The sequence below is a fragment of the Cololabis saira genome, chromosome 1, assembly GCF_033807715.1.
Source record: "Cololabis saira isolate AMF1-May2022 chromosome 1, fColSai1.1, whole genome shotgun sequence".
In the NCBI taxonomy this organism is placed as follows: Eukaryota; Metazoa; Chordata; class Actinopteri; order Beloniformes; family Belonidae; genus Cololabis; species Cololabis saira.
This window is the reverse complement of record NC_084587.1, coordinates 15,598,286-15,612,949: the sequence shown is the minus strand read 5'-3', so window position 1 is coordinate 15,612,949 and position 14,664 is coordinate 15,598,286. Positions and strand designations below refer to the sequence as shown.

At 36.8% G+C, this 14,664-nt stretch overlaps 1 protein-coding gene across 1 annotated transcript; it reads right to left on the bottom strand.

Annotated features, from left to right (window-relative positions):
- Positions 1-593: 593 nt before the first annotated feature.
- Positions 594-13,224, bottom strand: smim14 (small integral membrane protein 14). Its single transcript, XM_061709799.1, has 5 exons — positions 13,095-13,224; positions 6,093-6,188; positions 5,317-5,365; positions 5,037-5,191; positions 594-2,563 (listed from the first exon to the last, which is right to left on the bottom strand). The coding sequence occupies exons 2-5, from the start codon at positions 6,165-6,167 to the stop codon at positions 2,525-2,527; spliced, it is 318 nt and encodes a 105-aa protein (XP_061565783.1). The 5' UTR covers positions 6,168-6,188; positions 13,095-13,224; the 3' UTR covers positions 594-2,524.
- Between the last annotated feature and the right edge of the window lie 1,440 nt (positions 13,225-14,664).

Genomic DNA, 14,664 nt, shown 5'->3' with positions numbered 1-14,664 from the left:
CAAAAAAAAGCAAAAAAAAAAAAAAAAATGCGTTGTTATTACTACTCAGGGATGAAGTAATGGTAGCGCGAGGTGGTAATTAATTACATATAGGTATTTTAATTTTTAGCCTGTGCTGACTAATTTCTTCAATAGCCGATTGTTTACTTTATGAAAGTCATGAAACAATCTCAAAATCAAACTAAAACCATAATATTTGCTTTGGTAAACCATCAGTCCAAATTTGGAAATTATTTTTTTTCCATTTTAAAACCCCTAAAAAAATAATATTAATAGTATTCACACGAGAAGCTCAACTTCAATTTACAATTACATTTAAAAGAATGCATCTTCCAGTAAGTGCAGAGTAGAAAGTAAAAAAATACTTCGAAAAGGCAAATTAAGCAGACACCTCAAAATGTAATTTTAGTACTTTGAATTTAGCTACATTGCACAACTGCCTACAGTTTAAATTTGAATTGCATTTACAGAAGAAATTTCAAAATACTGAGCAGGAAGTGTTGCAAGTACTGGGAAACCGTTCTGCAGCATGCGTGGACATTATTTAATTAGACAGTAAATATACAAGTACACAGGAAAACACAACCAAGAAGTTAAGACGGAAGTCTTTATTTTTTGTTTTGTTGTAGGAAAAGTGCATAGTTAAAGCCCTTTTACTCTCAGTAACAGTGTAATTTGAGGTCTCCTGATGTAACAATCGTCAACTTATTTATCTCGGTGATGTATTCTGGCTACTTTCTTCATCTTACAAAATAGCTCATGGTCATTCTACTGATATGGATTTAAAAGAGTAGCCATGTATCACAAACCAAAGGTGTTTCAACTGAAGATGATTCAATCTTACAGCTAATCCACACATTTTCTGGTGTAACATATCTTGGAGGTAACCAAAGGTCAAGATACATTTTGATGGCAAAACACAACTTAAATGTTCACAAATACAGTCAGACTCTGGAAAAAGAACCTCCCAACTGCAGGATGCTGTGAGATTATCCTGCTGTGAGCACTCAGTTGAATGAAATTGTGTGGTTCAGGAAAAAAAAAAAAAAAAAAAAGCTGCAGCATCACTGAATAATCTTATTAAAATACATATGAACAAAAAAAAAACCTGAAACCCTACTGCACACCGTTACCATCTGTTCCCCTTTCAAATTAACACAAAAATAAACTTTTACTGCAAAACACCTACTTGCAAAATAGTGCTCTAAATTTCAAAAATGATAAATTCACATTGGCACTGTTGAAACATTTTCATTCATCTTTCTTTTATCAATGTGACATGTTATGATACAGAAACTATAGCAAAAACTCTGGATTGCATTATGTGAACAAAATCAATATGTGCTGATTTTATTTATATATATCACTTCTTTCTCAGTTGAATAAAATTGTGTGGTTCAGAAAAAAATATTTGGCTGTTATTAAATCAGTTTCTCTCTCTTCAGTCACATTACTCAAGAGAAAACATTTAGTCTAAAACTGACTTTATTACTGGATAATATATTGTCTTACTTGTGATTAATTTCATACATTAACCATTTTGTTAACATTTTCTCCCTCAACTCATGACTCGTTGCAAATGCAATCAGTTGTGCACACGCATTACCAGCTGACATTTAAACTAACAGACAATTCTTAAAAATTAAGGTAAACAATATAATAAGACCTAATTATTTGCTGGTTCAGGTAAAGAAAGTGATCCGGGGCCTGACTGAAAACATAAAAGACTATTTAATGACTTAGTGTAAATAAAATCCTAATACAGAATGTTACCTACTCCTATTAATGTAATGCCTTTCTTCCTGCTGGTTTGACTAAAACGTTAACACCTCATGTGATTAGAAAACCATTACTGGCACTGGTTACAGTTGTAATATAGAGTTGAAAGGGTGGAATGTTTGAGAAAAACTCACGACCCCACCACCGTTTCAGCAAGCACTGGAACAACGCCCAACTACCCAAGAAGGAATTCTTAGTGACCCCTCCCATCTGCCTTGATCATGTGATGCATTCCTTCATTTTGACCTCATGTCTTGAGTGCTTACAGAACAGTCAGCACAAGAGCTGGGCTCAGGGACCAACTCCAAAACACACACCTCCCAGTTTAAGACTTGTTGGAATAACTGAGTAAGCCCAACTGATAGATCAATGCACCCGTTTTATCTAAGAATAATGCAAACATGCTCAGCTTTCAAAGTTTTTTAAGTCAAATTTGACAGAAATAAGAAAAAATATGAAGTGGATGTAGAGTAACTGTAGATAATGTTGATGTGCAAGAATAAGGAACTCATACAGCCCTATCACACTAATAAAATATATCTGCTCTGTTGTCATTGGTCCATTATCAGTTGGGCTGAAATAATAACAATGAAAAAGACAGATTTATGAAAATTATAAAGAGGAAAAAAAAGAAAATGATATTTGAGAGAAGGCTGACAGGGAGATGATGTTGCTGTCCTGTTCACAGCTACTCTGCTGCTCCAATCAGAGCAGTTGGATGATTTCTGGTTGTCTGGATGCGCCGTTAGTTAGCAGACGGTGCTGGGGGATCCCTTCCACGACTCTGCAATAAAAATAATAATAATTAAAAAAAAAACCTTACATTTTTTTTTTTTTTTTAAAAAGGTTCAACACTGCTCAGTATGACCATTCTGGTACAATTAGAGCCGTATTCCAATACAGGTTTTCTTTTTCGATATTTGGGTTTTAAGCGAATTTATTGGTAACATAATTCTTAGTTGTTTTTTTTTTGTTTTTTTTTTTATTTAAAGATTTTTTGTGGCTCTAATGGCCCTTTATTCAAGTTGCAGACAGGAAGGGGGTAGAGAGAGAGAATGTGGATGACATGCAGCAAAGATTCAAACCTGCAACCGCTGCAGGGCGACTGTAGCCTCAGTATATGAGCCGCTTGCTTAACCCACTGTGCCACAGAGCGGCTCATATTATGATACAGTTGACCACAATATATTACTCAAAACGACTGGAGAACTGGGTGGGTCTTTCTGAAACCTTACTAAACTGGTTCCAAACATACTTGGACAACAGTAAGTAAACAAGACAAAACAGAGGTAATTGTCTTTGGAGTCAAAGAAAAAACAATTAAAAAGGTCAGCTTCAATCTATACACTTAAAAACCACCAATCAGGCTAGAAATCTGGGTGTAGTGATTGTCTCAGACCCAAATTTGGAAAAAACAACTAATGTTTCAGCAGGACTTGGAAAAACTATGCATCAACTATGCATGCATCTTTAGCAGACTTGATTATTGTAACAGAATTTTTACAGGTCTACCTAAAAATATCATCATTATTATTATTATTATTATTATTATTATTATTAATCAGACAACTGCAGCTCATTCAGAACTCTGCTGCTCAAGTCCTCACTAAGACCAAAAAAGTGGACCACATCAATCCAGCTCTGAGGTCTTTACACTGGCTGCCTGTCCGTCAGAGGACAGACTTCAAAGTTCTGATGTTGGTCTATAAAGCTCTGAATGGTTGAGAGCCAAAATACATCAGTGACCTCCTGAGTTTCATAAACCTTAAAACTCCCATATTTTAACTACTGTATCCATTTGTTTTAAATCATGTTTTTTTTATTTTCTGCAATGTGATGATGTTTTAATGTCTCTGTAAATCATCTTGTTGTTGAATTGTGCTATATAAATAAACTTGCCTTGCCTAATGGAACGTGACTAATTACAGTTCTTCCAGTCATCAAAACGGTGTTATTCATCAATCAGATCACTGTTTATCTCTGGTAAATTTATGAGGGGAAAAAAAAGAAAAAAGGATACAAAAACACTTCTGTAAACTTTCTTTTTAAAAGAGTACATTGTGTTGCTTCACATTATCATTGAATTCAGCATTAACATTTTCCTACCAAACAGTACTTGGTAGGTACATACTATGTTTGTTGCATGTAAAATTATGCAATTCTAATATATTGGTCTTTTTAAAAATAAATAAAAATAGTTTAGTTTCATATCAACATTCTAAAATAAAATGTTGTTTCTATTTTCCATTTAAGAAAAGACCATGGCTGCGTCCGAAATTGCATACTTCTACCCCAATGAGTATGCAAAAAGAGTATGTGAGATTTTTTAGTGCGTCCGAAACATTAGTATGTACTCAATAGTATGCTCTATCCATACTCATTCCGGAGAAATTTATTAGTGGGGATTGATGGACACTAGCTAAGCAGAAACTTCCCACAATGCAATGCAGCGGTGTTTGGTTGCTAAGTGATACGTATATGTCATAAGTATACTATTAAGTATAATAATATTATTATATAATATTCGTATATAATAATATTATATAATGTCATCTTGTTTGGGCCAGGATAAACGGAAAAGAGCGGAGCGGTGCTGCTACTGTGACAGGAGTTGTTACCATAGTAACAACTCCCCCTCCCAATGGCAGGAAGTGCCGTGTGGCTCTGAATAGTACATCCGAATGAATGCACACTACTGATATTTACTCAAAAGTGTGCCGAACTTAAGTATACTTTTTGAGTATATACTGTTTAGTATGGCATTTCGGATGCACCGCATCTCTACAAATACTGACTTCACAACTTTCCCACAATCCCATACTTTAAAAATGTGTTTTTTTTTTCTTTTTTTGTGGATTGCCGAATTGCAAAGAGTAGAAGCTGCAGTAGCACTGCATTCGTTGTCCAATTTGAAATACTTTTGCCCAAGGTTGCCAACTCCTCAGCCATTGTACTGGCTTAACAATTTGTATACAATTATAATAGATGCTGTAGGACAGAGGAATAAAGTCATGGGAGAGATAAAAGGGAAGTGAATAAAAGACACTAAATACATCCAAACTAAAAATGAACCTTTTTTTTTTTTTTTAATATATATAAACACTTCATAAACACGTCAAAAATCCAACCCTCCTCCTTTGACTAAGGAGCCATATATCACTTCATACGGTGCCATGTGTACGAAAGTAAAAGCCAAGGCTAACGTTTTACATGTCAACATCTCTTTGATAAGCAAAATGAGTATGATGGGTACTGACATTATGTGGTCCAGTGGGTTTGCTTGCAGGGCGGCTTCCCCTGAGACTGGATGGCCGAAGCAGAAACAGGACCAGAGCCACCACCGCCCATCCCATCAGAACCATGGGGAGGGTCAGGTCATCTCCTCCCCCCCCTGGCCCACTGGGTCCTGGCACTGTGCAGAAACACAACGCTTTCACACATGTAATCTAGAGTTTCTCATATAAGAATATGAGTGCAAACACATTTCCATGATTTTGAAGAAAAAAAAAATATATATCTAATAGCACAAGTACGTACACTCCTGAGGGCACTCTGTGTCCGTGCAGTAGGACTGAGACTGCCTGAGCTGGGGGAAAAATTAAAACAATATATATACACATCTATGTATATATTATAGAACAAACAAGTGATATCATAATCATGACATCACCCTTTCATAAGCACCCTGATCTGAACAGAAAAAACAAAACATGAGTAGAAATCATAATTCTGTGTCATAAACATCAAGCCCTCCTCATTACACCATGTAGGTGTGACTGTCTCCTGAAGCAAATGTAACAGATATATGCAGACTCTTAGTCACAGAGTCAACGCCCTTTAATGTACTAAGCCAATCAGAGAGCTCCGAGTGGCTTCGAGCTCTCAGCCAACCACAACCTGCCATGCAAGTTACACCTTCACACAAACACCAAATGAGGTTATCCTCAACTTTGATGATTCACTGTGCACCAAGAAGAATCAGGATAATGTCAATCTGGTATCACACAGTGCAGCAGAGTGAAAGGTCTTTTTGGGGTGGAGTGAGGGTGTAATAAGACTCTCAAAGCAAACACGGAACAGGAACCAGGATGTTTTGGCTCTGTGTCACTCAGTAGCTTTTAATTTCCTTCTCCCTTTTTCTGAAAGGACTTTCATTGACTCGCCTGTCTTACACCTTTTTCCCCTTTAGTATCTTCACTTCACGTTGCATACTTGGAATACATCAACTTGTCCCTTCACCTCAACTCAGTCATCATCAAATTTGCCCAACAATGTCCAGGTGATTTTAAAAGCCTCCCCATTCTGCTGCTTACCAGGTTGATGAGGCGCCTCATGGCATATTCTTGGGTGCAAATGCACTCACAAGGGTCAAATCCTTCGTCCGCCATTTCTCACCAGACAGTATCCACCTGTTAACAGAAAACACTACATGTAACTAGGACGCTCATGAACAAGTGGCAGAAACCGAACGCTATCTCTCTGTGCTCTATTGTTGTTCTTCAGGCGATTAGTAGGGGAGGAGACTGCTCAGCTCGGGACAGTCAGCAAACTGTGCTGGCATCTTGTGCATCAACAGTAGTGCCTCATATTTAAACACTGTTTATGTTTTCCAGTAGTTGGTGGGAAGGCAAAAGCACCTCTTACACAGCTTTCAAAACATATCATCATAAATTTACAGTAGCAACCTTAAAAGAAGGTGATGATCAAACATACTCAATTTGTGACTTTATGTAATCAAAAACTGGCAAAGATCTTCCCCCGTCACAACCCTTAACTGTGTATTTAAAAGGGTTTATTATCGCACTCCTAGGCTATACTAAATTGGATAAAAAAGTTAATAGCTGATATAGTGAGCAGTGAGGCAAAGGGAAGCAGAAAGGTTAAACTCAAACATCCGATGTGCATATAACAGTAAACACAGAAAATAAATGAGACATGAATGCATGAGTGTTATACTCCCCCACCCCCCCCTCCTTCTTCTGTTCTGCAGTTTCTTGCTGCGTAATAGCCAGCATGCATCTGCAATAAACTAACTAATATACTTGCCCTCTAATGTATCTGCCTGGCTTTACTCTGCAACAATATAAAGTTGACGGAAAACATGTCAATTGAATTAACTCATAAGCCATTTTGTGATGAAGTCTAAATGGAGTCCAAAGCAAAAAAGGGTTTTACAATTACTTATCCTCGCAATAATATGGCTCAGTGCTTCTGGACTGGAGCACTGAATCACTTTACAGTAGTTTAAAGCTGTAGCTGGTGTTGCTCTTTGAGGGGTGATAGTAACAAAAAAACAATTGTAAAAATAGAGGGGGGGTTAAAAATTCATTTGAACCAAAAAGTTGAACGGCTAAAATTGAGATTAGCTAGTAACAGGGGTGGTAACATGTCAGGCGATTTGACACATTTAAAAAGGGATTAAAGCAGTAGTGATGTCATAAAACAAAGCCATATTTTATCATTCATAAAGCAAAGTTGATATTTATGATTTCAAGACACAAGCCTTAAGGAGGAAGAGTTAAAATGACAACTGTAAGTGATGAAGATACTTAGCAATTAAAATAAGAAGCAATGAAAACACACGTGAACGGAATTTTTTTTCCTCACATTCTAAATTTCTCTGATTTGATTCACTTTAACTGACTTTTCAAAAAAAAAAAAAAAATATATATATATATATAATATATATATATAAGTATGTGTGTGTGTGTGTGTGTGTGTGTGTGTGCATGATAAATAATAAATTATGAATAATAAAACATGACTTTGTTTTTATTGACGTCACAACTGCTCTATATTTCGAATAACTCTTTTTTTAAATCATTTAAATTTTGTTAGTTACAAATGTACTGGTGGTACAGAACTGAATCAGTTTGACCAAACATTAAAATTAAAGAAAAAAAAAAAGAGAATACAGTTAAAGATACCAGAAAATACATATTTTAAGCTTTGAAATATTTCACATTTTGCTTTCTCTTGTTCAGTTTCTTTTTAACTGTATTTTTTTTTAATTTATATTCTGTATTTATTTTTTTTGTATTTTTCATACTTATAATTTTTCTTTATCATTTATTTAGCCTGAGTTCATGTTGTCCAACTTTGAGCTGCTGTAGCACCCGAATTTCCCCTCTGGGGATCAATAAAGGTCTTATCTTAGCTGGAATCAGAACTAAATTAATCTTGCTGGTCTAAACGCTGTATTAATAGTAGACACTGTAAATTCAAAACTACTTAAGACAATATCTTGTTCATAGAAGAGATGCATGGAGCCAGAGATTGACAGGTGGATCAGTGCAGTGTCTGCAGACTTTGTCTTGGTCTGTTGTGGTGAAGAGAGACAAAAAAACTGTACCCTCTTATGGGATTTTGTGCTTGTGTTGTTCTGTCATATATAAGTCGCTTTGGATAAAAGCGTCTGCTAAGTGACCTTCCTACCCTCACCTATGGTCACGAACTGTGGATAGTGACTTAATATGATTGGATATGAGCTTCCTCATTTATTGCCTCTCGGGGATAAATAAAGTATTTCTTATTCTGATTCCTCCAAAGGGTGGATGACCTCTCCCTCGAGAGGGACTCAGAGTAAAATCACTACTGCTCCATTTGAAGAGGAGCCAGTTGAAGTGGTTTGGACATCTGGTGAGGAAGGATGTCCCCCTGGACGCCTCCCTCGGGAGCATGTCCAACCAGGAGGAGGCCCCGAGTAGAGCCAAGACACACTGGAGAGAGTATGTGTTTAGGCTGGCCTGGGAACACATCAGTCTTCCTCTGGAAAAGCTGGAGGAGAGACGGAGGTCTGGGCCTCCCCGCTCAGGCTTCTGTCCTGCAACCTGACCTTAAATATACAGGATGGATGGCTGGATGGATGGATGGATGGATGGGTGGATGGATGGATGTAGAAAACTATTGTAATCAACCTGATAACTGAAAAACAATCTCCTGAGTTTTATGATTCAGATTCAGACAACTTTATTAATCCTTTTTGGAGGTTCCCTCTGGGAAATTGACATCTCCATCTCACTCACACAGCACTGTCATTTACAAATCAAAACACCCCAAAAACCAAACACCCATATAAAGATAAAAAGATACAAAATTAAAAATAAAGATACAAATAAAAAACAAAAATGAAAATAACAATAAAGACTAAAATTAAAAAGTACAGTGCCATAAAATATAATTATATGGATAGAAAAGAAATAAGTGTCATGTAGTAATGCACAAAGTTATTGCACACTGACTGATGGTTGATCATTTCAAACACTAACAAGTGAGGAAGGGAGCAATAAAAAAACAACAACTTGCAAATGGGTATTAAGATTTCTCAAAGTATTTACTCATGCACCTTTTCATATGCTTCCACTTGAATAGTTTTATACTCAAATCAGATTTTTATACACTTTATGACATGAACTGGGAAGGTTAGTCGACACAGAATGACAGTGACCTCACAACATACATTAATTAATTAATTAATTAAATGAATAAATTAATTAATAAGACCCTCCCAGAGCACCGATCCATTTCTCTTTAACACTTACTATGGGCATGCCAAGTAGTGGCATGACCATATTGCAATCGTCCAGAATGGCCCAAAGGGCAATGTTGCTAGCATTTTGCTAATGAGCTAAAGTCGCACAAGTCCCACTGCGCACCAGCGGGTGTACAGCATGACCCCGCTCTGATGTGGAGAAAAAAATCCCCAAAAAATAAAACATGCCCGAAAAAACGAGGAAAAACATGAAAATGAAGGCGATATAATAGTATCTAGAAAAGGTTTCCCTTTTCTTATTCTTATTCCGCGCGCTTTTTTCGTCTGTTAATGCGGCCCGAACCGCAACGTGCACCCATGCATGGCATACATCCTTGGATGCGTCTCCATCGGGCCTGGATGGGCATTACTTTTCTCAGTAAAAAATGGTTACCGTGGCAACGCTAGATGCCAAAAAGCAAAAGAAAAAAGGCGAAATTTCAGACGCTTATTGCTCGGCCGAACTTTATCGTAGAGACATCGTTCAAATTTACAAACACTCGGCGATATTTAACTTTCAATTTAAAAAAAAATTCCATTTTATTTTGGACGCTTGTTGCTAGGCAACGGTTTATCGTACAGACATCATTTCAACATTGACAAACCTGTGACGCGTTATACTAAAACATATTTTAGTCTCATCATGCTAGCTATTACTTTTTTGGAGATATTCAACAAATTTTCAAGCAAATGGAAATGTGGACGCTTGTTGCTTGGCAACACAATATCGTAGAGACTTTGATCCAATGTTAAAATACTCGGGTTGCTGAGGACTACAACATACTGAGGTCTCATTAGGCTGCCGTTTACTTTTGAGATATTGAAGCCAAATTGTCCCATTCTATCCTATGGGGCTTGTTACCATGGCAACAAAACCTATGCATTTTTATGGGAGAGAATATGAATAAATCATCCGTAAATGTTGCCCGAACCGCAAAGTGTATCCAGGCCTTGGTTTGGTTTATTGGCCATTATAAAAACCCCAAACATGGCAAGAACCACCTCCGACACAACCAAAACAACCTTAAACACAACCAGTGCAGCACCAAACCAAAGCAGCAAGAGGGGACGAATGGGCAGTAGGGCATGCTAGGGGTGTAACAATATATCGTGCCACGAAATTTCGCAATACAAAAACGTCACAATACTTGTCGTGGAGGTGACAAACTGTATCCGCTATTGGGTTATTAATATTAATCTATTGTGTTGACTAGTAACGTGCAGCGTATTTGTGCCGACCGCGCCTCGACCCGCGGACGAAAATCTTACTCCGCTCAGAAGAAACTAGTACCGTTTGCGGTCCCGATCACGGGACTCTTGCAGCGTTTTGAGCTCTGAACTTTTACTTATGTAAGGGTGGTGTAGACTAGAGTTAAGCCTTACCTTATTAAATTGAAACCTTTATCGGGTCGTGAGTAGGACAAACACGGGGACAACTTCTGCTGAGTTCCAGTGTACTTTAATGTCCGCTCAACAGTGTCGGATTTTAGAACATCAACACAGCACCTAGGGCCGTACTGTGGCGTATCACTCCGCCCAATCTAAAACAGACTAATCACTACAGATAAACTGACTAGTGTCATTATAGTCCCTGATTTACATCAGAATATATTTATAAAATAATGAACTCTGAATTACCAAAATAACCTTCTTAACAAAAATAAATCTCCTCTTACACTTATAAGGTGAGCATGAATCAATCTTTTTTATGATGTAAAATTGCATGTATTTATTTACTTTTATTTATTTATTTAATTTTAGTTGTTAAATTTCTGGAAAAGAAAAAAGTCAAATCATACATGAGAGAAACTCTGCTCTTTAAAACTTAAACAGTTATACAGCATTACAAACTGTAACAATAGGGCAAACGTACAGTATTGTTTTGTATTTTGTGTCTTTCAAATAAAAGACAATTTTTTCCAGTCATATGTTCATCATTCAAGGTTGTTAAAAAAATACTGCTATAATATAGTATCGTAAATCTTTTTTTTTTTGTGATTTTGTATTTATTTTTCATTTGAATTCTTGTTATAATGATTGTTGGACATAGAAAGTCGCAGCATATTTTAGGATGTTATGCGGAAATAACAATATTCGTCAGACTGGATTCCCCTCTGATTTTTTTTTTTTACTTTATTTAAAAGAATTATCACAGAATAGTATACAGGAACAGTATACAAATAGAATACAGAACATGTGCCAGGGGTGATGTTCGTTATTCAAGAAGATTATACATATTACACAAGTCTACGGTTTTAATAGCCTTTTCATTTGTTGATTTAGTGATTAGTTTTAAGTAAAGTTCCATTTCTATCTGGAAAACATAAAAGCAATGGGTTTTCTTGGAAAAAATGTACTCTTATGAATATGAAATTTGGCAAGAAATAAAAACAGATTTATCAAAAAGTAACATTTTCCTTCTTTCTTAGGGTAACAATGGAAACCAAAAACAACATTTTCCCAATGTAAATTAAAATCTTTAGTGAAAGAGTCAATAATAAATTTGCTAATATCTGCCCATAGTTTTTTCGAATGAGGGGCAAAGCCAGAATAAATGAACAACTTTTTCTGGATGTAAATTAGAGAAGGAAGGAACAGTTCGTATTAATGTCTTTTTACATTTCTGCATGTAATGGCTAGCAGGATAATATTTATGTATGATTTTGTAAGAGACCTCCTTAACCTTATTTGTGATTAAAAACTTGTTAGGAAGCATCCAAGTTTTTTTCCAATAAATATGATCTGTGAAACGATTCCAATAAACAGTAATATTAGGGGTAGCAACAATATCTTTTTGAAATAAGGCACGTACCCTTTTATTATTATTCTTTTGGGTCAGTGAAAAACATATTTTATATCGTGTATCGTATCGTGAGATTAATGTATCGTTACACCCCTTCGGCATACATACCACTGATTTTGGTCATATTGCTTGTGATGTGTTCATGGTCATCTAGACTATATATCACAAGAGAGTAATTATTATAAAATCATATTATGGGCTGATTTAATGAGGTTTAATGAATTCAACACCCATAAAACTTGTGATACATAACACCGATTGTTTTCATTAAACCTCATTAAATCAGCCCATAATATGATTTTATAATAATTACTCTCTTGTCATATATAGTCTAGAATAGATGACCATGAACACATTACAAGCAATATGACCAAAATCAGTGGTATGTATCACAAGTTTTATGGGTGTTGAATTCATTAAACCACATTAAATCAGCCCATATATATGATTTTTTAATAATTACTGTTTTGTGATATATAGTCTAGATGACCATGAACACATCACAAGTGGTTTGACCAAAATCAGTGGTATGTATCACAAGTTTTATGGGTGTTGAATTCATAATATCCAATATCCAATATCAAACCAATTCAACCGCGGTTCAAAATTTCCTGAAATGTTCTAGTTTTTCCTCAACTGGACTCAGATCAGAGCGTTTCCCTCAGTAGCAGCCTAGCACGCACATGCTGTGTTCACCACAGCTGTCTGCACATCTGGGACCTGCACATGAGGCGTTTACTTTAGCTGGAAGCCCATGAGCAAACACAAGCAGCCGTGACACACAGGTGTCAGTTACACACACACACTTTTCAGGGGTTTTTACATCAAAACCCTTTCTCTAGCTCATTTAGCTCCACCAGCTAACCAGGCGAGCCCGGGGAAAAAAAACTCGTCTGTTTTCTTCCCTTCTTTTCCATTTTCCTGGCTGTTATTAACGAGAGAAATGCGTGACAGCAGGAGGGTTAAGAAAACGCGGCTTACTTTGAGCTGTGAGACGCGGGGAGACGGTATGGCTGCTGTCGCTGGTGCTGCTCTTCACAAACACAGTCTGACCGCAGACATGTCGACCATCCGTCCGTGTTTTCTTTAACACACGTGAGCCCGACACATGTTCTGCCGGGGAGCCAATCCCGACGGCACACACCGGCCCCGACTCCAGGCGAGGGCGGAAAATACTGACCTGGGATTGGTCCGACCGTTTGATGGACAGCCCCCTTAGCCAATCACGACACAGGTGATCAGATGGTAAACAAAACAGTCAAGCTGGGTGACAGCATGAAAAAGCAGATGTGGGAAATCAACAGAGGTGTCAATTAACGAAGTACAAATAATTCGTTACCTTACTTAAGTAGAAATTTTGGTTATCTTTACTTCACTGGAGTAATTATTTTTCAGACAACTTTTTACTTTTACTCCTTACATTTTCATGCAATTATCTGTACTTTTTACTCCTTACATTTTAAAAACAGCCTCGTTACTCTATTTCATTTCAGCCTTTAAAAAAAACTATCCAGAACTATTGTTCCATCCGGATAGAGTGAATTTGGTTGTGGTTGTTTCAGATGTTCTTGTCCAGTTTTGTTCTTACATCCGTTCCCTCAGATTCCTGCAACTAAACTTGGATGTACATTCCAATAAAGGTTATGATAAATGATAACATGCCTCTGAAGTTTGACTTTTTGCACCATTACAATACTTATAGGTAACTAGTCATCATATCTTCTGCTCTCTGAAACACACGTTAATGCTCAATAGTACACATATATGCTTCTTTAATATATTTGCATTATCCACCTTATTCCTACGGCCCATGAGGCTTTGCGCGAATTGTGGGAGCTACTTCCGGTGCTGCCCCAACCGGCGTTTGTTTACATGCTGAGTGAACGCGTTAACCCTCTTTCTCCGAGCGTCGGGGATATAAAACATGTGGAAACACCACCTGTCACAGCTCAAACGGGACAATATCATCTCACCTCTGCCTCCTGCTGTTGAGGGATGGGAGGACGACCTGAAGAAGTGAAGAAATGCTTAGAAGATGAGAAGTATCTCATTCTTCCCAATGGGCAAAGTGGATACTCCTCCAGGTGGGTAAATATTGTTACTTATCAGTACTCGAGATGAGGGGGGATGGCATCCCCCCAGAAATAAAAACGGTCCAAATCATCCCCCTTTCCATCCCTTATGTCATTTCATTAATGAATGTGGTTTTACTGCTATTTCAACATTTAGAGTCATCACCAGAAAATAACATTTGGCAATTTTCACCTGTTTCAAGTAAATTTTCACCTGAAATAAGTAGGAAAATCTGCCAGTGGGACAAGATTTATCTTCTTATTACAAGCAAAAAAATCTTGTTCCACTGGCAGATTTTTCTACTTATTTTAAGTGAAAATCTACTTGAAACAGGTGAAAATTGTTCTTTTTTCCAGTGATGAGTCTTGTTTTAAGTGTAATGAGATTTTTTTTTTACTAAAATGAGACATTTTAAATAGAAATAAGACAAATATTCTTGTTAAGATTTTGAGTTTTTGCAGTGATCCATTTTACTTAT